Source organism: Typopeltis vanoorti, chromosome 7, assembly GCF_054136105.1.
Source record: "Typopeltis vanoorti isolate ZY-2024b chromosome 7, IOZ_Tvanoo_1.0, whole genome shotgun sequence".
Taxonomy (NCBI): Eukaryota; Metazoa; Arthropoda; class Arachnida; order Uropygi; family Thelyphonidae; genus Typopeltis; species Typopeltis vanoorti.
In genome coordinates this window covers 81,104,420-81,131,440 of record NC_143555.1, presented here as the reverse complement: position 1 = coordinate 81,131,440, position 27,021 = coordinate 81,104,420, and the positions used below count along the sequence as shown (strand labels likewise).

General features: G+C 35.9%; 1 protein-coding gene across 5 annotated transcripts in view; it reads right to left on the bottom strand.

The window, feature by feature from the left end:
- Positions 1-795: 795 nt before the first annotated feature.
- Positions 796-27,021, bottom strand: part of spict (magnesium transporter spict) — a 326,495-nt gene continuing 300,269 nt past the window's right edge. For all 5 annotated transcript variants that reach the window (XM_090395988.1, XM_090395986.1, XM_090395989.1 and 2 more), the window contains 2 exons: positions 22,411-22,571; positions 796-1,686 (listed from right to left, as the gene is read on the bottom strand). In XM_090395988.1, the coding sequence (XP_090252114.1) occupies positions 1,013-1,686; positions 22,411-22,571 (835 nt within the window). In that variant the 3' untranslated portion in view covers positions 796-1,012. The remainder of the gene's footprint in view (positions 1,687-22,410; positions 22,572-27,021) is intronic.

The following is a 27,021-nucleotide window of genomic DNA, read 5'->3' as shown; positions in this document are numbered from 1 at the left end:
GATGACAAAGATGGTCTCAGGACTGTACAAGGATAGTTATGAGAATTGGCTGAGGGAATGTGGACTGCAGAGTTTGGTGGATAGAAGAAGGAGAAGTGATATGATTGAGACTTTTAAACTGTTGAGAGGTGGTTACAGGGTTGACACTGGGGAGTTCTTTCGCTTGGTTGAACAGCAGGAAGGAGTGATGACAAGAAGCCATCCCTGGAAGTTACGAAAGGAAACTGTGAGCAAGAGGGTGAGGAGTGGTTTCTTTGCATGGAGGGTGGCTGAGCCGTGGAATGCATTGCCTGATAGAGTGGTAAGGACGAGAACGGTCAATGAGTTTAAGGAGTGGTATGATAGACTTTGTGTTTCTTAGGGAGAACCTCCCCTCGATGAGTCTTGACAGACTTTATGTTCTTAGGAAGGACCTCCCACGATGAGTCTTTTGACTCCATGGAGGCTTGAATAATAATAATAATAATAATCTTCTTCTTCTTAACATGGAATATAGGCCATGTGGCCTGTTCCGGTCTCATGCCATCTCTTTCTTGGTCTTCCGATTCTTCTTTTTCCACTTAATTTGTATCTGTATAATATTTTTGGTAGTCTGCTTTTGGTAGTCTAATAATAATAATAATATATTCAATATTTAAACCGGGGCAGATTCCACAGAATCAAAACTGCTAAACAAAATGACATTTGTTACTAATTGGATTCCAGTAGTATTTTGATCACTGCATGTATTTCATAGAGTAGGTTTTTATAATTTTATTAGTTTAAAATACATATAATAATGAATTCTAATGAATATCAAATTATAAAGACACTATATTCTTCAAAAGACTAGTTTTACATAAAATAACAAAAACAAAAAAACTGTAAAAATAAATTAATTTCGTGCCATCAACTTGATTGCTGAAATAAAAATCACAGACTTCCAAAATCATTTTAAAACAAAGTTAGCTCATAAGTGATATCATGGAAAATGTATTTTTTATTCAGTTTTAAATTAAGTTTGAAGTTACTTTTAGGAAGATGTTGAACCATATGTAGTTTCTGGAACTAATAAAAGGGAAGAAAAAGATTTTGAAGTTTCAAATGCACTTTCTCTATCCCTCTCTCTTTCACGATCATGACCATCCAGAAGAGCTGAGCACGAAGTGTATGAATCTGATGTAATGGACACTGGAGAGCCATCATTTCTTTGTAATAAGTTATGTAGGTTACTCAATGAAATATCCCATTCTCTAAAGGCATTCAACAGAAATATAGCACAGATGATTGTCAAGAATCCAGATAAGTTCCCCATAATATCTTCTGCATTCATATTGCCCCATTCTTTGTAAAGAATTGCCGAAGCAATAATAACAAATGTTGTAAAAAACACATAATATATAGGAGTAACTATTGATGTATTAAACACATCTAATGCTTTGTTCAAGTAATTCATCTGAACTGATATACAGATAATTAATGATACAAGGCAAAACCATGTTAACCAATTCGTGAATTCATTCTTCACACCTCCAAACGTTTCTCGAAGGGCAAGTCCTAATCCTTTACATGCCATTACTGACAGAGAGCCAATGACAGAACAGATTGTGATGTACACAAAGACATTGGTAGTACCATAACGTGGAATATATGATATCACAAGGATGCCTGTGATTATTATCACTATAATCACATATATCACAAAAGCTGAAAGAGAAAGCAATCAATCAGAAATCAATTTAAATTTTAAACAACTATCATTAAAATAATAATTAAATCAAAGAGCATTTATATTTAACAGATTAACAAGGTTAAAACTGCATTACGTTATAGATGCTCTTTGGTGCACTATAAATTAAAGATACCAGGAAATTATATATTTGGTTTAATCCTTTATCCAAGTGTAAGCAAACAAAGTTTGCACCTGAAGTATTTTCAGGACTGGGGCAACTGGGATAAAGGATTGCATACTTGGTTTAATACTTTATTCCCTTTGCCCCAGTCCTAAAAATACTTCAGGTGCAAACTTTGTTTGCTTACACTTGGATAAAAGATTAAACCAAGTATATCTTTAATTTATAGTATAACCAAGTGGAAAAACTTCCAACATCTTTGGTGCACTGCCTACAACATTTTTAAGTGCATTTCACAAAAAGATCTAAAATAATCATTAGATTTGTTTTGTTCTGTCTCTCCATTTGTCGCTATACATAAGTTATTCCAGCTGGATGGAATAACTTTGTGAGGATACAAAAGGACAAAATGTTGAAATGGCATAATGCAACTACATTCTGGCGATGGAATTTGATATTTAGGATGCACACAAGAAGACATGATTCTATTTTGGATTGAAATGATCATTTTTTGGTAAAATTATTTGAAATTATATCAATACAGTAACACAACACTACCAATCGACCAACCTTTGCCAGCAAAGGTTGGTCGGTTGGTAGAGCCTCTGCTACTATGGCTCGCAAAAAGTTAAGCAAGTTTGAGCGCGGTTAGTAGTTGGAAGGAGTTAAATCGTTCGATGCTGTTGGCGCACACTCCCTCGATGAGTCTTTGGACTCCGTGGAGGTGTGCGCCAACTTGATTTAATTAATTAATCCACTTGATTTAACTCCTTCCAACTACTTACTAAACATCATGATAAGCCTTGTGCAATTTGAGGATATCTGTAAACTGTATTTAGGAAATATAATGATTCCTCAATTATATGACCTTCAAAAAATCGGCCCTCAGTTAACCAATCCTTCAATGAATTATTATCATCATCATCTTTAGACTTTTATGGAATCAAAAAACTCATTGTAGGAGGTCTACAATCTCAAGTCAAAAGATCACTGAATTGTGCCATAAACCCATTAACAGTTTCTGCACTCATCACACTCACCATGCCGCTCACTCTACTTGCTTGCACCCTCTGCCAGCCTGGTTGGTTAAGTGATTAGTGTACCTGCTCTCCAATCAACAGAGTGTAGGTTTGAATCCTGAGGCAGGCATAGATGTTTGCAACTATCTTAACTTGTATACTGCTATTACCTTTGATTATGGCACAGTATGATCTCTGCTGTCTTTGCACCATTAAAAACTATTAATCAACTTATACAACTTTTGGGGATGATCTGTTGTTCTACCCTTGTCTCTCTCTCTATGGAAAAAAATATGCTCCACATTAATCTAGTAATAATCCCTCACCCAACTAACACATCACAATCATATCTAATTTCTTTTTATTCACAATGCTCTGCAATTTAAATTCCCTAAATCTATCTTCGTATCCACATTCCAAAGACCTGATACAGATTTAGCAAATCTTTTCTGGACTTAATCTCAAAGATATCTTCATCCACTTGAAAAACAGGTGACTAGATCTGCAGATGGTAGTCCATATGCAGCCTGATCAAGGTCTTACAGAAGGGAATCAATCTCTATGCTTCTAATATACCAAGGTCCTCTGCATCATTACCATAATCCATTGTGATATTCTAACAGTTTTAGCAATGTGACCCCTGAACTTCAAGTCTCTGTCCTCCTTCCCCCCTCCCCCCCCCACCACTCTCAGATCTCTCTCTCTCATCTCTTCCACCTTCTTCAAAATTTCCTCATTAATTGTGTACTCTGCACCCCATCTTATTCTTGCCTACCAAAATTTCAAGACCTTACACTTTGCAACATTAAACTGGTAGCTCTGCTTACTTGCCTACTAAGACAATCTATTCAGACATTCCTGTAAGGCCATAACATCTGTTCTACTCCTCAGCTGTTCTCAAATTTACATTACCTGTAAACAGCTGAATATTTCTGGTTAAGCCTGCCCCATATCATTAACATACAAGTTAAACAAAAAAACAATCCCAAAACATGTCCCTGCAGGATGCCACCAGTGACCTTCATCTTTGAGGAATGCTGCTTCCACATACACAACCTGCAGATATCTATCAGGCAGCCAGTCATCTATCCAAAGCACACAAGTCGTTTATCAAATCCCATTCATTTCAATTTAGTTACCAGCTTGGTCATGTGACAACCTACATATACTATCATTGAATTTGCATTTGGAATACTGCTTCCTGAACATCTTTTGGAATACTGCTTCCACATACACAACCTGCAGATATCTATCTGGCAGCCAGTCATCTACCCAAAGCACAAAAGCCGTTTATCAAATCCCATTCATTTCAATTTAGTTACCAGCTTGGTCATGTGACAACTTACATATACTTTCATTGAATTTGCCACTTTGTTGTAGTACATATGCAGATTACTAAAACACTGTTATTATCAAACTAAATCACCATCATAAAGAACTCTGCTCTTATCAAACTAATTCTGAATTCTAGCCCTCACGAACCTCTCCAACACCATAACCATAACTACCAAACTCACACAATGGCTTAGTCTCACCCCTTCTCCCACTGTGAAGTGGAACAATTTTATCATCTTTCCACTCCTTTGGGACTTGCCCTGTTGCAAGACTCATGTTAAACAGGCATTTCTTGAAGACCCACAGTGATATTCTGTCAAGTCCTACTGCCTTATTAACATTAAGTTTACTTAATACCTCATATGCCTATTACTTGCTCACTATATTCTGAAGGAAATAAGCAGATAAACTGCTCAATGCATACCTCAACAATATCCTCTGCAACAATCTACCATCTTAATTCACTAATATCATCCTCTCATAATAATTCCTTCTTCCACTTGCCACATATTGTAAGAACTCTAGGATTTTTCTTGGCTTGATTAGCTAATTTCTGCTCGTGTTGCAGCTCTGATGTTACTAACTGAGTCACCTTCTTGGCCTTTTTTTTTGTACTCCTTATGTAACTTGTTATTACTTTCATCTTGTGCTGCTCCAAAAAGCTTTCTTTTTCCAGATTGCACACTTACTGTCTTTATTCATCCATTTACTGCTATCTTTATTTAGCCGTTTCATCTTTGGAATACACTCAGATACTGATGCTGCTAAATATCACTTGATCAGTGCCCAAACAATCTGTTTCCTTTCTGCTCAACTCCTCTTTCCATGTTACAGGTCCCATTTGTCTTCTAAGTTTTTCATAATCATTGACCTTGCTGTTCCACATACATCTTTTCTTCACAGAAGCTATCATATGACTGGCTCCAATCTAGGTGATCATCTCATGGCCACCCTTTTCAGTTGCAGGAAGATTAGGCACTCCATTCATAACCACATCCTCTGATGATTGATCAGATCCTGACTCTCAACCCTTGTGCACTCCCCTATGTTACACACTCTAAGAGAGTTGTCCCTAAAGAACTCAAGAAATTTATTCTCCTTATTCCTTTAATATTATCTATTAATTCCAATCAATATAATAATTAAAATCACTTTAACGATCACAGTTCTTTTGCTCACTAAGACAATTTGTCTATACATTTCTTTATCTCTACCTTCCATATTCCCTGGCCTATAGCAACATTCTACTAAATATCTCATCCTGTCAATCTCCACATCATGCCATACTGCTTCAAAACCACTGTCACTATTTTCCTCCTGTATCTCCACCTTGTGCCAACATAAATTCCAGTTATTATCCTCATCATCAGCAACATCCTTCCCACTTCTTGCCCTTCTTATCCTCAAATTGGGATATAATTCTCATCCAACCATGTTTCGCTTATTCCAAGTATTTTTGGATGAATAAACTCAATCAATGCAACAATTTCATCTCCCTTATTTCTGACACTCCTGGCAACTGTAAACAAGCACAGTTATTTATTTCTTGGTCTATAACCCCCCCTCCCCTAATCTGTGACTTCTCCATACCTATTCCTGTCTACTCACCTTTATAACCTTTTATCTTATACCCCCCCCTCCACACAACCACTCAACTACTCCCTATGCATCTAGGCCACGTCCATATGCATTTTACTGCTTCTAGAATCCATTCTACTTACACTGTCTCCCTGACCACCCCCTCCCTTAATTTCTCTGTCCAGCTTGCATTCTTGTTCTCACATTCTCACTACTCTCCTCTCCATTCATAAAATACTTTAGGGGGCATCTGTTTCACTCTTCCTGCTCATTCATATTACTTGACTTGCCGTGATCCCTTGTTCATTACACTTCTTTCTTGCAATAATCTCTCCAGTTGATTTGCAACAAATCCATTTAAATTAATTCATTTCTTTTATACAATTCCATTCACCTCTCAAATGCATTCCACACATCAGCAGACTGTATCCCTTTCTCTTCACACAGCTCTGTTAGTATACCATTCATGATTTCTGCTCACTGTCTCAACCTATCATTGTCACACCTAGGAAACATACCAACTACTTTTCCTACCACACTATTGTCTTTCACTCTCCTCAATAATAACCTGACATCCATCCTAACATTCTTCGTATGCTGAACCAAATCATTCATTCCTACCACTGCCACTGTCTCTAGCATGTTTACTTCTCATATCCAAAGTATCTATTACTCCATTCATTCCTCCCTCCAGGAAAAAACACACCTTGTGCAATCTATCACTGACCACAATTTAATATAGAATCTCCATATATAGCCACACTTGAGTCATTTGATATTTCTTTTTCTCAACTATCTTTCATTTTATTTTTTCTCACTCTTCTGTTTGCACCATCAATTCACTAATTTCATTTTGCATACAGAAGAGTGAGAAAAAATTTAAACTCGTCTTAATCTCATTCTTCAACTCTTGCATTTCTGGACATTGTACTCGCTTTTTGTATTGGCAATCATTCTTGGTTCCTGTAAGTCTTGCTCTTTTCCAAGTCTGCAGTTACACTCACTTTTGCTCCTTCCATGATCTCTTTTGGTCCTGCAATCACACTCACATTTTCTCTTTTTGTCTCTTCTGTATCACAATAATATTCTATGCACTCATTATTCTCTTGGTCACCTTTCTAGCTGATACCATTCTTAGTCTTATGCTCCTCGTTGCCTTTCATTTACTATTTACACACCATCTGAGCTCCTTGTTTAACCTATGATACATGGATAACTCTGTGTTTAAAGATCTGTAGATTGCATTCTTTAAGACATACAGTGATCTATCAATTATCTAATCTTCAAATAATCAAATCCTCAGTTAACCACTTCTTGAGTGGATTGGCATGTCATTCATATGAACTCCTCGGCAGCACTATATTACCATTTAAATTAAGTTCATTACACTTCTTTCTTGCAATAATCTCTCCAGTTGTAGTGTAAGAAATATGTATTCAGTTAACTGAACTCTCAGTTAACTGGACAGCAAATAAAACTTTCCAACTTGGTCAAATCATGAGAGATTACTGCACATTTAACAGTAATCCCTCAGTTATAAAAATGTAAAATTTAGGAACATAGGAAGTAAAATTTGTTTTGTGTATTTGAATTTTTTTTTGGTAGAACTGAAATCAGGTATTGTAGCTGTTGGTTCCTTTTATCTATGCTGATGGAAATTCTGTACGCCCTATTGTATAAGAAACAAATGAAGTCTACTTTTTGTTCTGGGTGGTGTTGCAATGTAGTGTGTAGGTAATATACTGTGTTTGTTGGCTTCCTATAGACTGAAAAGTTGAGTGCATTTTGTTCAGATGCCTCAAGTGGTGTATCCAAAACAGTAAAAACCTGTTTGTTTCTAATTTTACAGTGAATTTAATTCGAGGATGAAGGCTGTTGAGGTAGGTGACAAAATCTTCTAAATGGGTAATAGTGCTGGGCTAGATGAATAAAATATCGTTAACATATCTTCACCAAGTGTCAAGTTGTGTTCCTTAATAATGGAGGACAATTTTTTCAAACCACCCCATGAACAGGTCAGCTAACTATGGAGGGAGGGAGGGAGGGAGGGAGGGGGAGAGAGAGAGCCCACTGCTTGGACTTTTTTCTCTGCGAAATAATCTTAATGTAGTCATCATCATGCGTATCAAGGATTTAGGCCTAGTATGGCCTGTTCCGGCCTTAGAAGTCATCGTTGAATCATTTAAGAGGACGTCCTGGTTTTCTTTTTCCTAATGGCTTATACTTTAAGGCTTGTTTTGGTAATCTTTCTGTTTTCATTCTTTGAACGTGTTCCATCCATTTATGTTTATATTTTTTAATTCTTTCTATTACTGGTTCTTGGTTTAATTCTTTCATAATATCTTCTTTTCTTTTGTGATCAAATAGGGTATACTTTGCAGTTTTTCTCATAAACTTCATTTCTGCTGTTGTTAATCTTTGTTTGTCTTTTTGTTTTATTGTCCAGATTTCGCTTGTATACATTAAGACTGGTAGGGCTAATGTATTGTATACTTTTAGCCTGGTTTGTTTTTGAACTAGGTTTGGTTTAAATATAGAGTTAATTACACCTGTTATTTTTAAATATTTTGCAATTTTTATGTTTATATCTTTTTCATATGTGATTGTACATCCTAGGTAGTTAAATGAATTCACCGGTTCTAAGATCTTGTTATCTATTACTATTTTAGTTCTTGCTGGATCTTGTGCTTTAAAGGCCATAGTTTTTGATTTTTCTGTTGATATTATCATACCATAATCTTTGGATATCTCATTTAGATCTAAAATAGCTTTCTGTAGTTTATTTTCAGAATTTGTAATTATTATTTGGTTGTCGGCAAAGAGGGGAGTGTTTAAGTTAACTTTAGGAGAAAGTTTAATTCCTTGATGTAAATTTTTATTCCATTTTATTATTATTTCATTTAAGTAGATATTAAAAAGTATTGCTGAGAGGGGACATCCCTGTCGTACCCCTTGGTTTATCTCTCTCGTATATGATAGCTCGTGATTTAATCTTATTTGTATTTGATTATTTTCATATATACTTGTGATAGCTTTTAGGATATTATTTGGTATTTGTCTTTCTTTTAATATGTTAAACAATACGTTTCTTTTAACTTTGTCAAATGCTTTTTCAAAGTCAATAAATGCAATATGTGTGCAAAAGTTGGATCTATACATGATCGTCTTTTTCTAAATCCATTCTGTACTTCTAGAATAAAGTTTTCGGAATATTTCATTAGTTTGTTATTTAAGATTCTGCTATATATTCTGTAACAGGAATTTAGTATACTGATACCTCTATAGTTTTTAGAGTCATCTCTATTACCTTTCTTAAAGCTAGGAATCACAATTGCTTTTTTCCATTCTATTGGGGGGGGGGGGGAATACCAGTTGAGTAAATTTTATTTAAAAATAATAAGAGTCTTTCTCTGAATCTTGTCCTGCATATTTATATAGTTCTGAACCTAGCTTATCTTCTCCAGGTGATTTTCCATTTCTTGTTTCTTTCAGGCTGATTTCTAATTCTTCTTCAGTTATTTCCTTTTCATTTTCGTTAATTGTTTGCCAATTGTCTTTTTTAAAATATTTGTCTGTCCACAGTTCTGTGTAGTAATTTAGAAATTCTTCTAATTTCAATTCAGTGTTTAATTTTATGTTTTCTTTGGTATCTGCATTTAAGTGTTTCAAAATCTTATATACATTGGGTCTTATTTTATATAAATCATGTTCTACATTAGAAACAAATTTATTCCATGATTCTCTATGTCTTTTTCTGACTTCTCATTTAGCTATGGCTCTTATTCTTTTAAATTCTATTTCATCTTCTAATTTTTTACTGCTTAACCATTTGTGATAGATTTCTTTTTTCTTTTTGATTATTTCTTTGATTGTATCATCCCAGATCTTCAGTTTTTTTCTTTTATTGAATTTTTTGGTCTTTCCTAAGCTTTCATTTGCTGCTGCATTTAGTATCGTTTTTATATTACGCCATTCTATTTCTATTTCTTCATTTTGTTTTATTTTATCTAGATATTGGTTAATTCTTTGTTCATATAGCCATTGTACATTTGTATCATTCAATAGTCTAGTTTTATAAACAAATGTTTCAATTTTTCTTTCTGTTCTTGTTACTTGTAGCCATTTAGGTGGTAATCTTAATTTTATTTTAACAAGGAAGTGGTTACTGCTTATTTCATATCCTCTGTGAACTCTAACATCTAGTGAAAATTTTGATGTCTTTTCATTTAATATGAAGTAATCTAATATTGATTTCCATCCTCTTGCTGCCCAAGTATATTTATGTATGGCTTTATGTTTATAGCAGGAATTCATTATTTTTAAGTTATTATAAACTACAAAGTCAATCAATTTTTTACCATTTCTGTTTAGAGTCCGTTCTCCATGTATTCCTATATTATTGTTAATTTTCGTGTTTCCAATTCTTGCATTTAAGTCTCCTGCTAAAATTATGTAATCATTTTTATTTATTTTATTATATATGTTCTGTAGCTGATTATAAAAATCAATATTATCCTGTTCTCTTCCTTCTTCTGGGGCATATAAAACAATTATTGTTAAATAGCCTCTATCTATTTTTATTCTAACTTCTATTATTCTTTCATTCCATAATTTATAATGTTTTAACTGTTTTGAAAGGGAGTTATGAATCCAAATCATGACTCCTGCTTGTACTCTTTGGTCTCTATCGACTCCACTGTATATCATATTAAAATTTTCAGTTCTCATAGTTCCTTTTAATTTCTTTTTTGTTTCAGTGATTACTGCTATTTTAAAATTTCTTCCATTTAATAACTGGTCTAATTCTATTTCTTTATATGCTATTTCCCATACATTCCAGTTTGCTATGTGTATTATATTTTGTCGTTTCCATTTTTGTTTTACCTTTTCCATTCCAGGGTCATTTCCCATAGATTCAATCTGATTATCTTTTTCTGTCAGCTTACAAGTAGGATTATGTTCTCCATGTCAGGGGACTAGCCTGACGATGGAATAGTTCAGTTTTAGGGCTACTACCTTAAGGCTTCTGAACTAGCCTTCTTCCGAATTTAAATCCATAGGAGGAATAGGGTATACTGAAGGGGAAAAAGTAGATCATAGAAGAATTATAGTAAGGTTTATACCGAGGGCATAGTTGTAAGGCCGGAAATGAAAAGACCCCATGGCCCTCGAGTACTCTAATAGCATAAGGGTCATAAAATAAGAAGAGTTGGCTGATAATGCCTTATAGGAAAGATTAAAGTAAGTGGATCTTCCTCAAAGTAAGAAGGAGAGGATAGATTCAGCTAGGGGTCCATGGGAGTGCCGCTTCCCTTACAATCAAGATGATTGCCCCTTATGGCCCTGTTGGTCCACGAGTCCTTATTCAGTATATTCGGACCACCCCACCATATATATATATACACACACACACAGATGGTGGGCTCCCCTATCTGCCACCCAGGGGACGCGCTCTCTAGGGGTTATAGGGTCCCCCGAGAGATCTTAATGTAGTGTTTAAAGATATCGACTGGGAAGAAGTCTTGTAATAGTTGTATGGTTTCTATTCTTGAAATGTTGGTGAACAGATTTATTATGTCCAGGCTTGAAAGTATATCAGTAGGAACCACTGTGATGTCTTTGATGTTTTCTATGCAGTGTATGGTGTTCTCTACATAAGAGGATGTTTGTCTGGTATAGGTGCTTAGTAGGCTTGCTAGATTTTGCTAGCAAAGAAGTTGGAGATTATCTTGCATCAAGGATAGGTTTAAATGGCATGTTTGATGGACTGCATATATTCTAAGAACCAGAGAGTGTTAGATTCAAGATGTTTTCTGTTTCCTCAGACTAGTACAGCATGATTTTTTTTTTTTTTATTAAGTTGTTGGTCTTATTATAGAAATATCCTGTGGAATTGTGATCAACTTTTCATAGGTGTTAGTGTCTTCTAGAAGTGGTTTCATTTTTTTCTATGTATTTTACTGAGTTCAATACTGCTGTTGAGTTGCCTTTGTTGGCTTTCAGTAGTACTACGATGTTTTTTTTTTTTAATGATTTGTCAAGGAGCATTTACAGGAGGTTATGGCTGATTGTATACCCAGGATCCGAATAGTAAAACAAGTAGGAGTTAAATGGATGAATAACACCATTAAGCTTAAGCTGCAAAAAAAAGAAACAATTGTGGAGGGAATTTTAAGAAAGGGGTGACCTGCAGGCACACGAACGGTATAAAGTGTAGGCCAGAAGCGTAACGAGTGTGGGAAAAAAAACAAAAGCGGATTATGAAAGGAAACTAGCTATGCAAGCTAAAGAGAATCCCAAACAGTTCTTTCAATAGGCTGCAAGCAAGAAAAAAACTGTACACAGCAAAATGATTTTAAGGAATGACGATGGTAAGGAGGTCACTGAATCAGTCGATATAGTGGAGTTACTGAGCGAGCACTTTGCAAAAGTATATCATCCAGGTGGTGACATCGAAAAAATGAAGGAACCATTAGTTTATATGGGAATTGTGATGAATGAAGTGGAGGTGAATAGTCTATTACAGAACCTTAATATGAATACATCTGTGGGATTGAATGGTATACCGGCACGGATCTTGCATGAAGTGGCTAAAGAATTATCAGTGCCCTTGACCATGCCGTTTAATCTGAGTCTCAGGTCTGGTTTAGTCTCAAAGGTGTGGAAAGAGGGGAAAATAGTTCCACTGCATAAAGGAGGATCCAAGACTACGGTTGCAAATTACCGACCAATCAGCATATCAGGAGTCGTTGTGAAGGTCTTGGAGAAAGTAGTCAAGGGAAAAATACGGGAATGGATTGATGAAATTGAGATACTGCACGGGGGACAGCATGGCTTTGTGAAGGGTAGATCATGCCTCAGTAACTTGCTCAAGTTTTATAACACGGTGACGGCTGAACTGGATAAGGGTAATGGGTTTACAGTGATACTGCTGGACCTGGCAAAGGCATTTGACAGGATACCACATGGAATTCTAATCCGTAAACTACAACATATGGGAATGGATATAGGGTTGGTGAGATGGATAGGCGGGTGGTTGATGGAGAGATATCAAAGAGTAGTTTATTCAGGAGTAGAGTCCAAAAGACGGCCAGTGACTAGTGGTGTACCGCAGGGTTCTGTTCTTGGACCACTGCTGTTTAATCTGTTCATTAACAATATAGGGAAGGATCTAAGAGGAACAGTTCATTTGTTTGCTGATGATGCAAAGTTGGGTAGGGTGATAGTGAATGCAGAAGATGTCAAAATCTTGCAGGATGATTTGGATAGATTGGAGTTCTGTGCTAAGGAGAATGGATGTCAATTTAATGTGACAAAATGTAAGGTTATGCATTTTGGGGTGAAAAGATTAGCAGCAGTATACCACACTGGCAGAACTGTACTCCAGGAGACTGATGAGGCCAGGAACTTGGGAGTTTTGGTGGATAGAGAGATGAAGTTTAGGGGGCACATTGCAAAAGTAGCTAAATCAGCTCATCAACTCACTTGGTTGTTGAAAAATACCTTGATGAGCAGAGACAAGCAAGTTATTGTTCCTCTGTACCGAGCCTTGATAAGACCTCATCTCGATTACTGTGCCCAGATTTGGTCACCTAGGTTCCTTCTTGATGGGGAGGAGGTGGAAAGGATCCACAGGCGAGTGACTAAGATGATAGCAGGTCTATGGAATGAACTATATGAGAACGAGAACAGGTTGAAGAAATTAGTTGATAGGTGGAAAAGCGGAGATATGATTGAGACATTCAAATTGCTAAAGGTTTCTATAGGATTAATTCAGAGGATATTTTTGAGATCAGGACTGGTGGTGGGAGAACTAGGGGACACCTATGGAAGCATCCCTTAGCAAGAGTGTGGTTAGCAAGGGTGTTAGAGCTGGGTTCTTTACTTTTAGTGTGGTAAATGAGTGGAATAAGCTGCCAGAGTTTGTTGTGGGTGCTATGATGGTGAGTGAGTTCAAGGCAAGGTATGATAGATACTGTGAGAATGTCGTATAGTTGTGTGGACATGATGTTTAGGGCCTCCCTCGATGAGTCTAAGGACTCCCTGGAGTCGCCCGTAATAATAATAATAATTTATTAAAGCCCTTTGTTCTATTTTTGTAATATTATTAGTATTAGTAATATTATTAATATAAGATTCAAACCTTTTAACTTTTTCTTTTGGTTTTACTGCTTACCAAAATCTCTGGACAAGAGATTTGGGTTGCAAAGTGTAAAAAGCCTAGGGGGGTGCTGTGAACTGAGAAAGTTTTTGGGAACCTCTGCCATAATGGATTGTAAATACTAATCTTTGGATAGATGATTAAATCCACTGCTATTCAACAAATAGGTTGCATTCTTGAAATCTACTACAGGGATTCAATGCCTGTGAATATCTTTATGGGAAAGATGAATTTCATCACCAGGCATGAGACAACACTGCTTATTGGAGGGCTGAAGTGGCTTGAAAAATGCTGTTTGATATATAGAGCAGAGCTTCCAAATTATCTAACCCCCAATGATACACGGTACAAATATCATGGGTAGACTCACATAAAAAAAAAAAAAGAAAAAAAGAACATATAGTTGATTGTAATGTTCTTTTCGACTACTAATTATCACAGTTTTTTTTTTTATTGTAAAGTAATAGACTACTAGTTTCGCCGACTTGACTGTTGGCTTCATCTAGGCATACAAGGTGACAAAAACAGCTTAAAAAAGATCATAAAACAAGTTAAGGATATCAGGTTATAACATAAACTCAAAACAGAACTCGAAAGAGAAAGAAAACTGCCGTTCTAGATGTCTTAATCACAAAATAAACGGATGGCAATATTGACCTAAAGGTTTACTGCAAACTGACCCAGACTGGCTGTTACCCGCATTTTTATTCATCACATCACATTTCACAAAAGTTGACTTTTTTACATATGTTGAAAAAGGGAGCATCTTGCATCACAAGAGATGACAAAACTAGATGAATTAGACCTCATCTTCGAAACTCTAAAAAAATGCCTATCCAAAAAATTTCATAAATAAGATTCTTTTCTCCAACCCCTCCCGACAACAAACTCAAGATACCCACTACAGATCTTCAATTTCCATTCCTTTTGATCGGTCTGTTGTGGTTTAAAATATATCAGACACACAACTTCAAGTCTAGAGATAAGAAAGAAAGAACATATCGGGGATGTTAATAACAACAGAGAAGACAATTCTGGCTTGGCGCTCCATTTTTCTAATAATACCAATCATAACATTAAATGGGGTAAAGTACTATGCCGTACTTGGAAGATTTTCATTCCCGCAACATCCAAGAAGCTGCAGTAGTTATCCGTTCAAGAGGTAGTCTGAACAGAAACCAAGGGATGATCCTTGGTGACAAGGAAAAGTCTCATAAGATCACTCAACACATCGGAGTTCAATTTTGCTGTAAATTATAGATCATATATGCATAACAATGACTGATAACATATACGCTCCATGTGTTTGATGTAGCATTTTATTTGAATTTAGACAATATTTAACATTCGTTTATGCTATAACCTGATATCCTTAACTTGTTTTATGATCTTTTTTAAGATGTTTTGTCACCTTGTATGCCCAGACAAAGCCAACAGTCAAGTCGGCGAAACTAGTAGGCTATTACTTTACATAAAAAAAACCCTCCGACCAGTTAAACCCAGTTTATAGGAAGATATAGTTGGTTCACAGGTTAGCCAAATACCACATGACCAGATAGTGTATGACTTCTTGTAACAGGCTTTATCATCATTTATCATCACTTAATAATAAAGATATGCTGCCTAGTTGGTATGAAGAATCATTTGGTTTTAATGCAAAAACTTGCCAGTCAGGTGTATCTGAATAAAAGAGATATACAGACCTAACATTATTGAACAGCAATGATAAAAGGGCTCAGTAACAAAGGTGGGAAAGGAAGAGCAGTAGTGACTAGGACATGGTTCAAGATCAAATGATGATGTCAAGCAGCAGTCTTAAAATCATAAGGATAAAATGAAAGGTCATACAGGACTTCAGTTGATGAATTTTTCATTTTGTGGAGGGTGGGGAAAGGACAAGAGGGCATCCTTGGAAGCTGAGAATGAATTCTGCTAAGAAGGGGGTGAGAGCTAGATTTTTCTCTCATAGAGCAGTGAATGATTGGACTGAATTGCCATTGGATGTGGTATGTGCAAGCAATGTGAATGAATTCAAGAATAAGTAGCTGGTACGTGTAGTATGTGGCCTCCCTCGATGAGTCCCTGACTCCCTAGAGGTCTCTCTTAATAATAATAATAAATAGAATGGGTATGAAATGGACGAATCATGACATTAAGCAGAAGATGCAGCAAAGCAAAATAATAGAAATGACTAAATTTTATAGAACTGCAGAAATATCAAATTCTATATGTTGCTAGCAGAAGAAAAGATGAATAACAAAAGATTGAAGATACAGAATAAATGTTCAGTAAAAGTTGAAGGGGGAACAGCAATGAATGTGATAATAAAGAGTGGAAGCTGATAAATGTCATCATCGATTTCCTAATAAGTACCTTCAAAGGGTGTACAGGATATTATGATAGTAGCACACAATTAAGTTTACATTATTACTGATCTCCTATCAATAATTTTACTCCAAATTAGGACTATCACGTCAGCACTCCAATATTGTCAAATCTTATACTTCTGTCTTCTAGGACACTCCTGACTGTATACTAATTCATCTAGATCCTTTAGGTTTTTTTACTGAAATCTTAGTATCAAATACCCTTTTTTTTTGCTAACTTTTTCTCTCCCAATTTGTTTAAGTGACCATATACTACCCAAGATTAACTCTGCTTATACATTCCTGAATGCTAACAATGGCAAGTTCCATCTTATTTTATCTTTATTTTTATTATGATTTTGGCATTGATGTATTGATGTCATCTGTTCACTCTCCTCATTTTTCTTGGAACTCTCAAATCTGTGGTCTTTCACAAACTGTTTTATTTCAAACCTAACTCCAAGATCCATCATTTAAAACTGGTTTGAACTCCGTTATGTATATTGCTAGTTTAGTGTTTTGATTAAGTTCTCTCTTATTCCATATCAATTTATTCAGTTCCCCACCACATCAGCTTTGTTTATTCTGTTGTCTATTCTCATATTAATTTATCATCTCCGCTAAAAATTGTGCCAATATGGCTGAAATATATTACTTATTCTATAGTTTTCTCACTGAGAATGCATTAGAAGTTTCCTACGTTTCTGCCTATTTTCACAGGTTTTGTCTTTTTAAAGAATCCTGGAGACTTCTACTAAATTTGTTTAGAAGTACATCATTTGCATAAAGCAAAGAACTAACATGATATATCTGATTCTAATATCAGGTTTAATGCCACTTTCTTTTATAATGTCCATACAGATGATAAGTAAGAGTAGAGATAGAGTGCACCCTTGTTTTATACCTGCTTTTATGTCAAACTGACTTGCTGCATTTCCTTCAACTGCTGACTTACACCTGAAATTTAGACTGTATACACTGTTCTATTTAACTATGATTATGTATTCCATTTACTTGATATCAAGGTAGTGTTCTAAACAGCTTTTCTTTTCATACTGTATCGTATGTTTATTCCAGGTCTAAAAACTTAAGAACAGATCCTTGTTATATTCCAACGAATTCTCAACTAAAGTGAAAATTGGATCCTGACAACCACTATTTGGCCTGAATGTTCTTATCCAAGTTTCTCTTCCACAATATGTCTTAGTCTCTTCTAAAATATGCTTGCATAAAACCTACCTGGGATACTTAGCAGAGAAATTCCTATGTAATTCTCATATTCAGTTTTATTTCTCTTTTTATAGATGGAAACTAAGACAGCTCTACTCCAATCATCCACATAAATTACAAATACCAAGAAATTATATTCTTGTTTAGTCTTTTATCCAAGTGTAAGCAAACAAAGTTTGTGCCTGAACTATTTTCAGGACTGGGCAACTTGTATAAATTCATTATTGTAAGTTGCCCAGTCCTGAAAATAGTAATGCTGTTCATTATTGTAAGTCGCCCAGTCCTGAAAATAGTTCAGGCTCAAACTTTGTTTGCTTACATTTGTATAAAGGATTAAACCAAGAATATAATTTCTTGGCATTATTTAAATTAAGGAAAAATTAAATCCCACATTATTTCAAAACCGAAATAACGTGGGATTATTTCTTTAACACACTATTGCACACAACTTCACATTCCAAAGACCATTGACCACCTCATCTAACTGTGTTTTAAACTGATTCAATGTGTCTACATTCACAACACACTCAGGCAATGCATTCCACTCACCAACCACTTTCCATGCAAAGAACGTTTTCCCTCACTCCTCTGCTCTCACTTTCCTTATACAGTTTCTAGTGATAGCCTCTTGTTCTACCCCCCCCCTCTCCCATTCCATGCAAAATTTCTTCCATGTCAACCTAATAACAACCCCTGACTAGCTATATGTCTCAATCATATCTCCCTTTTCCTCTTATTTCACAAGGCTCTGCAACTTACATTCTCTCAATCTGTCCTCGTACTTCGCATTCCAAAGACCATTGACCACCTTTGTGAATCTTCCCTAGACCTTTTCCAACATATCCTCATCACCATGAAAACTTGGTGACCAAATCTGTGCACAATAATCCATACGAGGCCTGATAAGGACTCATACAATGGCATCATAACAACTTGTGCAATGTGGCCCCTGAAATGCAGGTCCTTGTCCACCATCACTCCTAGATCTTGATTCTGCATTTCTCTCCCCAGTTTTGCATCATCTGCAAACAGTTGCATATCACAAGTTAAACCCATCCCAGTATCATTAACATACAAACCGAACAATAGTGGTCCCACAACTGACCCTTGCAGTACACCACTAGTGACCTTTCTTTTTCGGGATACTGCACCACGATATACAACTTTCTGATACCTATCTGAGAGCCAGTCACTGACCCAACTCTGAAGTCTGTTATCCAGTGCCATCTGTTTTAATTTATTTAACAGCTTGTCGTGTGGCAGTCTATCAAAAGCTTTTGCAAGATCCAAGTAGACTACTGTACATCTCCCCCTATCCAAGGTATTTGTCACCTTGTTATAGTACATAAGTAAGTTAGTGAAACATGATCTCCCCTTATCATGCTGATAACCACAGAGAATACTGCTGTTATCAATCCATTTCTGTATCCTACCTGTCACCAATCTCTCCAGATAAACAGATCAGCCTATAATTTGAAGCTACAGCCTTATCACCACCTTTATGTACTGGAACAATTTTACCCTCCTTCCACTCCCTCGGAACCTGTACTGTTGCAAGACTTTTATTAAACAGGCATGCCAATGCTACTGTCAATTCCCTGGAACATTCCCTTAAAATGTATGGTGATATTTCATCAAATCCTATCGCCTTATTGACATCAAGTTTATTTAGTTCCTCACACACTTTCTGCTCCTATGTCGTCTACACTTAAGTTCCTCATGATTCTGCCTTCATTAAGTTGAACACTTATAAATTGATCACTGACTACCTCAACAATGTCTTCTGCAGCAGTTACCATTCTACCACTTTCTTTGTGGTAAGATGATGTTAATCATCTTACCATGATCATTCTTTCTTTCTTCTACTTGCCACATATCTAAAAAAAACTCTCTAAGGTTTTTCCTTGCCCGAATTGCCAATTTCTGTTCATATCTATTTTTGTTTTCCTTACTAACTGAATCACTCTCCTAGCTTGTTCTTTATTTTCTTCATGTAACTGATTATTATCAGTTATCAGTGTCGACCTGGTTGGCCGAGTGGTTAGCGTATCCGCTCTCCAGCCAAAAGGCTGCAGGGTTCAAATCCTGCTGTGGGCATGGATGTTCGTGATTGTCTGTGAAAATACTAGTGTTGGTGGTAGATGGCGTTGGTGTAGATGATGAAAGTAGTAGCAGAAACGGAGAGTTGTGGAATAGGTGCCCTCCCTCGATGAGTCTTTCGACTCCCTGGAGGTGTCGTAATAATAATAATAATAATAATAATAATAATAATAATAATAATAATAATACTTAAATAAAGAGCTAATTGGCTTCATTTCAGCGATATAACATTATTTAAATTAAGGGGATATTAAATCCCACTTTGTTTCAAAACGGAATAAGAAACTTAAAGATTGGAATCAAAGAGTTTCATGCCGAATATAGTAAACTATAAAAGTGTCGGCAGATACTAGCGTAAGCCAAAGCATATAGTACAAACTAGGGCAACTCGTAGCAAAGGTATATTCAGCATGAAACTCTTTGATTCCGATCTTTGAGTTTCTTATTCGGTTTTGAAACAATGTGGGATTTAATATCACCTTAATTTAAATAATGTTACATTGCTGAAATGAAGCCTATTGGTTCTTCATTTAAGTAATTTAATGGATGCATCTGTATGACAACTCATATAGCAGAGTATATAAGTTCTTTTCGCTATACCCTCAGTATTAATTTGGTCTACCTACTCACTGATGAGACCTCAATAAAGGTCGAAACCAGTCTGGGTAGTGACTTTCCACCATAATGTATAACATCATACATCTCCTAGGAGATGTGTTTTTACATTATGGGAAATACTAAGAATAGTGATCAGAGTTTTACCCAACTTTGCTACGAGTTGCCCTAGTTTGTACTACGTGCTTTGGCTTATGCTAGTATCCGCTAATACTTTTATAGTTTACTATATTCGACATGAAACTCTTTGATTCCAATCTTTGAGTTTCTTATTCGGTTTTGAAACAATGTGGGATTTAATATCCCCTTAATTTAAATAATAATTACCATTATTCATCTTGTATTTCCTCCAAAGTACCTTCTTTTTCCAGATTTCATGCTTAAGCTCCACCCACATTCATCCATTTTACACCTACCTTATTCATCCTTTTGGCCTTCGGAACACATTCACACAGTGATGCTGTTATGTATTTCTTTGTCAGTTCCCATTCAGCATTTATTTCCTTATTGCTCAACTTCTCGTTCCATGTTACAGCTCCAAGCTGTCTCCTAAGCTTGTCATAATCCAGTATGATAGTCTCGATACATACTCGTGGCAGAAGTTTTAATTCTGCTGTACGTAATTTCAATGAGTTCTCAATAAATTAATATTGCATCGACTTCAGGGTTGACCACAATTCAACCCATTCATTCTTCAGTATTGCAGCTCTCTTTCTTTTTGATCCTTTGGAAAATATTTTATAATTAATTGGAAAACCATATATTTTGCTGTTGATGTTGTAAGGTTCTTGTATTAATGCTAGTTCTATATTTTTTCTATTTAGGAGTCCTGTTATATTATTTACAGCCTTGATAGAGGATTGAAGATCTATTTGAAACATGCCAGGGAAGTAGTGATGTTTCTGCTAACATATTATTGCTTTCCATTATCTATGTTTTGAATTTTGAGCTGTCTATAGTAGTTGTATGTCAGGAAGTCTTTGTTAGTGCCATGAGTTTGTAGTCGTTTTGTGATTTTGACAAGTCACTGAAAGAAATTGAAACTTCACGAATTTTACTGCTACAGATGATGAGATCTTTTGGATAAGCCTAAAACTAACAATAGCATGTGGAATGGAAGATGAAAAACTTATCCAAAGCAAAAAATAGTTTACCAATAGATGAGAACTTTGAACAGTATACCAAAAGGCCTTCCACAAATCATTCCAGTCATTTCATAACCATTGTTTTTAGTGTATGAACTCTGGAGGAAGCTACTTTGAATGGAACTTAATAAATTTAAAAATACATGCAATCATTTCCAACACTAGCACTTGCATTAAATTTTTATTACTCCAGTCTCATTTTTCAATTGCCGCACTATGTATGAAAAAGTTTCACTTCAATGATGGATTAGAGTGACATATTTTTCTAAATATCTTATTTTACAGTGCTAACAAACAGGTGTTTTGATGTTTTTTTTTATGTTGCTTATTGGAAATGAAAATTTTCAACATTAGAATTTTACCAAAAAAAGATCTTAATCCTTTTTGGAAGGATGTACATTTTTTTTACATTTTCAAAAATAAACAACAAAGGCAGGCTGACAAGTAAAAGGTGGATAGGTGTCCCATTTTGTTTACCATTGAGAATGCCAATGACCAGAAATACAGTTCAGGATTTCTAAATTAGCCCTCCTTCAGTGGGTTAGTTTGTTAACTGATTTCTGGTATATCACCATGCAATTGAACCTTCAGTTATCCAATCCTTCAATTATTTAACTAGCCAATTGCTCTCCTACTGGGGTTGGGTAATTGATGGATTACTATATTTGAATGCGACAACATTCAAATATAGTAATATTCAAAAATAAACAACAAAGGTAGGCTGACAAGTAAAAGGTGGATAGGTGTCCCATTTTGTTTACCATTGAGAATGCCAATGACCAGAAATACAGTTCAGGATTTCTAAATTAGCCCTCCTTCAGTGGGTTAGTTTGTTAACTGATTTCTGGTATATCACCATGCAATTGAACCTTCAGTTATCCAATCCTTCAATTATTTAACTAGCCAATTGCTCTCCTACTGGGGTTGGGTAATTGATGGATTACTATATTTGAATGTGACAACATTATAGCAGAAAAATTTAGCATTTAAACTGAATTAATCTCATGCATACAGTATATTTTCTCATACCTGGTTCAACAATCATTTCTTCTAACTTTTCCATGCTTTCTACTGTAACTTCTTTTGGTGAATGAATAACTATGACAGTGGATCCTAAAATACACAACAGGCATCCTACTTTTCCAAGAAGATTAAGTCTTTCTCCAAGAAATTTTGATGACAAAATAGCACTATTGATAAAATAAAATAACACATTATCCTTTTGACAATTTTAATAAAAATCTGAAACTTGGTGTGGTTTTAGGTGTGCATGCATGTAGTGTGGTGTGTATACAGCACAATAAACAGACTAAAATGCTTGACAGCTTGAATTATCTAATCTTAGAGTCAAGAAAACAGTCATTAGACATGGGCAAAATTTCTTGCTTGACAGAAAATAATAACATGTTGGCCCACTGTTAGCAATAACTGCTTTAACAAATCATGGTAGATTTTCTTTTAGAAAATAGGCATGCTGTACCCCATTACTGGCATGGATGGCTGAGCAGATAGTGCTTCTGCTCTCCAACCAATAAGTCATAGGGATTGAATCCCACTGTTAGAATGGATGTTTTTTTTTTTACAAGTAAGCCAATGTTCTTAATAAGATATTATTCTATCCATATCATACATAGAGGAAGGTATGCCTCTCTACCTGGAAAAAATGCCATGGTTTGTGTCCAGAGTAAGGATTCTAATTGCTATCCTTCCCTCTCTCATTTTCATGATATATGAAAAAGAACGAGAGGGGTGAATATAACAGAAGCTCTTTCTCCATTCAAGGGTACAGCAGTAAAGAAGTTCTATCAAGATCATTCTCGATCTTGATAGAACTGATCTTGATGTAATGGGATGCAGAATTTATGATTGGTGAGGATATATTGTTGGAGGTGGAGGAAATAAGAGATCTGGGTGTGATAGTGGATAAGGATCTAAAATTTAGGGGACACATAGCCAAAATTGTGAAGACAACACAAAGGCTTCTGGGAATGATGTGGAGGACACTGATGTGTAGAAGTAGGGAGATTCTTGTTCTGCTGTATAAGGCTTTGATTAGGTTACACATGAATTATTGTGCCCAGATTTGGTCACCTGGTTTTCAGAAGGATGAAGAGATGTTGGAAAGGATCCAAAGGCAAATGACTAAGGTAGTTTCTGACCTCTGGAATGTCGAGTATGAGGAAAGATTGAGAAGATGTAATTTGCAGAGTCTGGTGGACAGGAGGAAGACGGAAGATATGACAGAGACCTACCAGTTGGTAAGGGGTTGTTATAGGATCAATGCTGGAGAAGTTCTACAGAAAATAGTGGGAGATCAGGGGAGAACCAGAGGTCATCCCTGGAAACTGTATAAAGAGGGTGTGAGTAGGGGAGTGAGAGGCAGGTTTTTTCATGTAGAGTTGTAAATGATTGGAATGCCTTGCCTGAGAGTGTAGTGTCTGCAAGGAGTTTGAATGTGTTTAAGACACAGTATGATGAGCTGTGTGTGTGTGTGATAAAAGGACCTCCCAGATGAGTCTTTGACTCCATGAGGTCTCGGGGTAGTAATAATAATAAGATAACAGGAGCCTTCCTACCATCTAGCAAAATTTTGCTGGTGCATATTCTGCCAGATCATGCCTGAAGGGGAGTCTGAGTGGTATGTATAGGGGAGATTATATGGCAAGGAAATCGATTGCTCTCTATGGATGGTATATCCAAGAGCGAGGCTATTTCTTTTCACAGCATATCTTTCTACTTTGTTTAAGCTATTCACCAAAAATAATCATGAGCAGAATAACTAGTGTTACTGCAGGTAAAAATATTCTCTTTCAAAAAAAAATAATAAAAATAAAATAAAAAAATAAATTATATATATACAGTATATATATTTATTTACAGAGTAATTGACTCGGTTTAATGACATGTTTAAAATTATTAACAGACTTAAACACCGAGAAAAAATATAAGATCACCCATAAGTTCTTACAATTTAAAGAGTCCATTCATACAAAACGGGCACACATTATTTACCGCAAGGCCAAACTGGAACGTTTAGCAGAAAGAATTATGGATACCAAACATAGTTTAGCTTCTTTGTTCTCAAAAAAGGTACATTAAAAACAGCCTAGAGCAGGGGTTCCCAACCCTATGCCCTCGGGCACCATGGCACCTGTCGACCAATTTGTGTGTGCCCGCCGCTGTTCAACCATGTGCCGTATAGTTTGAAATAATCAGCAACAATTCATGGCATTAATGACACATGACGAGTATTAAACGCATACAATGTAAAGTAGACGCGCATTCGAAGTTGTTCATTCCAGTTTAAGAACTGGAATATCATTATATTCTCCTAATTATGACGCACTGGCCAATGAAATGCAATGCCAAAATCACATTAACTTACATATATATATTTAAATTTTTATATAATGTAAACTATGTATGTATTCATTTAACAAAAGAATTCAAAAAATTTGCTTGAAAAAATAGATGGTGCCCATCGCCCTACCGGTATTTTGAATGTGCTCTAGGAAACAAAAAGGTTGGGAACCCCTGGCCTAGAGTCTTAGTTAGACAATATATCTTGGAATGAGACTAAATCTATTAGTGCACTTTTTGCAGATAGGACCCAAAACATCAATAAATTCAAACATATGCAAGACCATTTATCCTCTAATATTGCTTCACACACTCTTAACAATGTTCTCGTTAATAAATCTTCACATATTCTAACAACGGCAGAAATACATGTACTCTCCAAGGGGCTTAATTTCATCCCTTCACCTAGATCTATTCCTAAGAACTTTATCTTACAGATTTGATTAATTCAGTTGTTTTCTTTTTGTTACGTTTTGTGGCATTGTAAATTATAATGTCTTGGTTAAAAAAAAAAACACCCTACTTCTGTTCCACAACACCTACCAAATGGCAAACTACAACCCCACAAAATGTAACAAAAAGAAAACAACTGAATTAATCAAATCCATTCACACATGGCCCGAAGAAACAACAACAAAAAATTAATACCTCATTATGCTCGCGCATGCCCAGAATTTATGGCCTGCCAAAAATACACAAAACAGACACACCATTACATCCGATTGTTGAAAGAATTGACAGCCCAAATTATCACTTAGCCAAAAAATTAGTGCCCCACTCAAGGAATTGGTAGGTCAGTCCCCTTCCTACATAAAAAATACACAACATTTCATAAATAAAATTAAAAACATTATATTCAACGACAAAGATTTATTAGTCAGCTTTGACATAACTTCCCTTTTCACCAATATCCCAATCAATGACACTATCTTGCTCTTATAGAACATATTTCCACACAACATCACGCCCTCTTTGTCCACGTACTCCGCTCCGGATATTTCGTGTGGCAAAACAATTTTTACCTTCAAAAAGAAGGCACAGCCATGGGCTCACTGCTTGCCCCCCCCACCTCCCCAATAGCTAACTTTTATATGGAAGACTTTGAGCAACGTGCTCTAGAGACAGCATGTCTGAAGCCCAAAATTTGGCTCAGATAAGTCGACAATATTTTTGCCATTTGGCCCCACAACCGTGAAGCGCTAAATACATTCCTTAGCCACCTAAACAAACAACACAAACGTATCCAATTCACCATTGAAATGGAAAAAAACAACTCTCTTCCGTTCCTAGACACACTTATGTCTTCCCTCTGGCTGTCTCTCCTCAGTCTACCACAAACCTACACAAACAGGCCAATACATACACAAAAATTCTTACCACCACCCAACACAAAACTAGGTGTCATAAGCACCCTTAAACATAGAGCTCAAATTATTTGTTCTAACGAACAAGCTCTAAACCAGGAATACAAGATCATCAACCAAACAGTTATAAAAAATGGATACAGCAAAAAAACTATTCACAAGATCCTCCACAAAGATACCGGTAAGAACGAAAATGATTTCAGGAATGCTATTGTCATTCCTTATGTTAGAGGCATTTCTGAAAAAATAGACAGAATACTACACAAATACATCATTAAAACCACCTTTAAACCCCCGAATAAGTTAAGACACCTACTCAGTTCTAAAGATCCTTTTCTAACATATCAAAATACAATGTACATGTAGCATCCCATACATAGGAGAAATAGGGCGAACTATCCCAATTAGACAAGACGAACACAAATGACACATTAATATCTCCATTTTGGAAAAACTGGCCTTTCTGACCACGCACTCCAAACATATCACAGAATTGATTGGAAAAATACCAAGTTCCTACACCACACCAAAACCTGGTTTGAGAGGAAATTTAAAGAATCATGTGAAATGCTCAAACATAACCCAAATCTCAACAAAAATGATGGCCTAACAGTATACATCTCCTTGTGGATATGTATACTGTTATGCATTAAGGGAGTGGCCACTACCCAGACTAGTTTTGATCTTTATTGAGGTCTCTTCAGTGGGAGCCAGGCCCTTGCTCCACCTTTGCTACGAGTTGCCTTGTGTTGTACTACTTACAACACAAGGCAAGATAAGATAGTACAACACTATATTCAGTCCTGAAGGTAAGATAGTACAACACTATATTCAGTCCTGAAGATATTTTCAGGCGCAAACTTTGTTTGCTCTCACTGGGATAAAGGATTAAACTAAATTTATCATAGTCTAACCT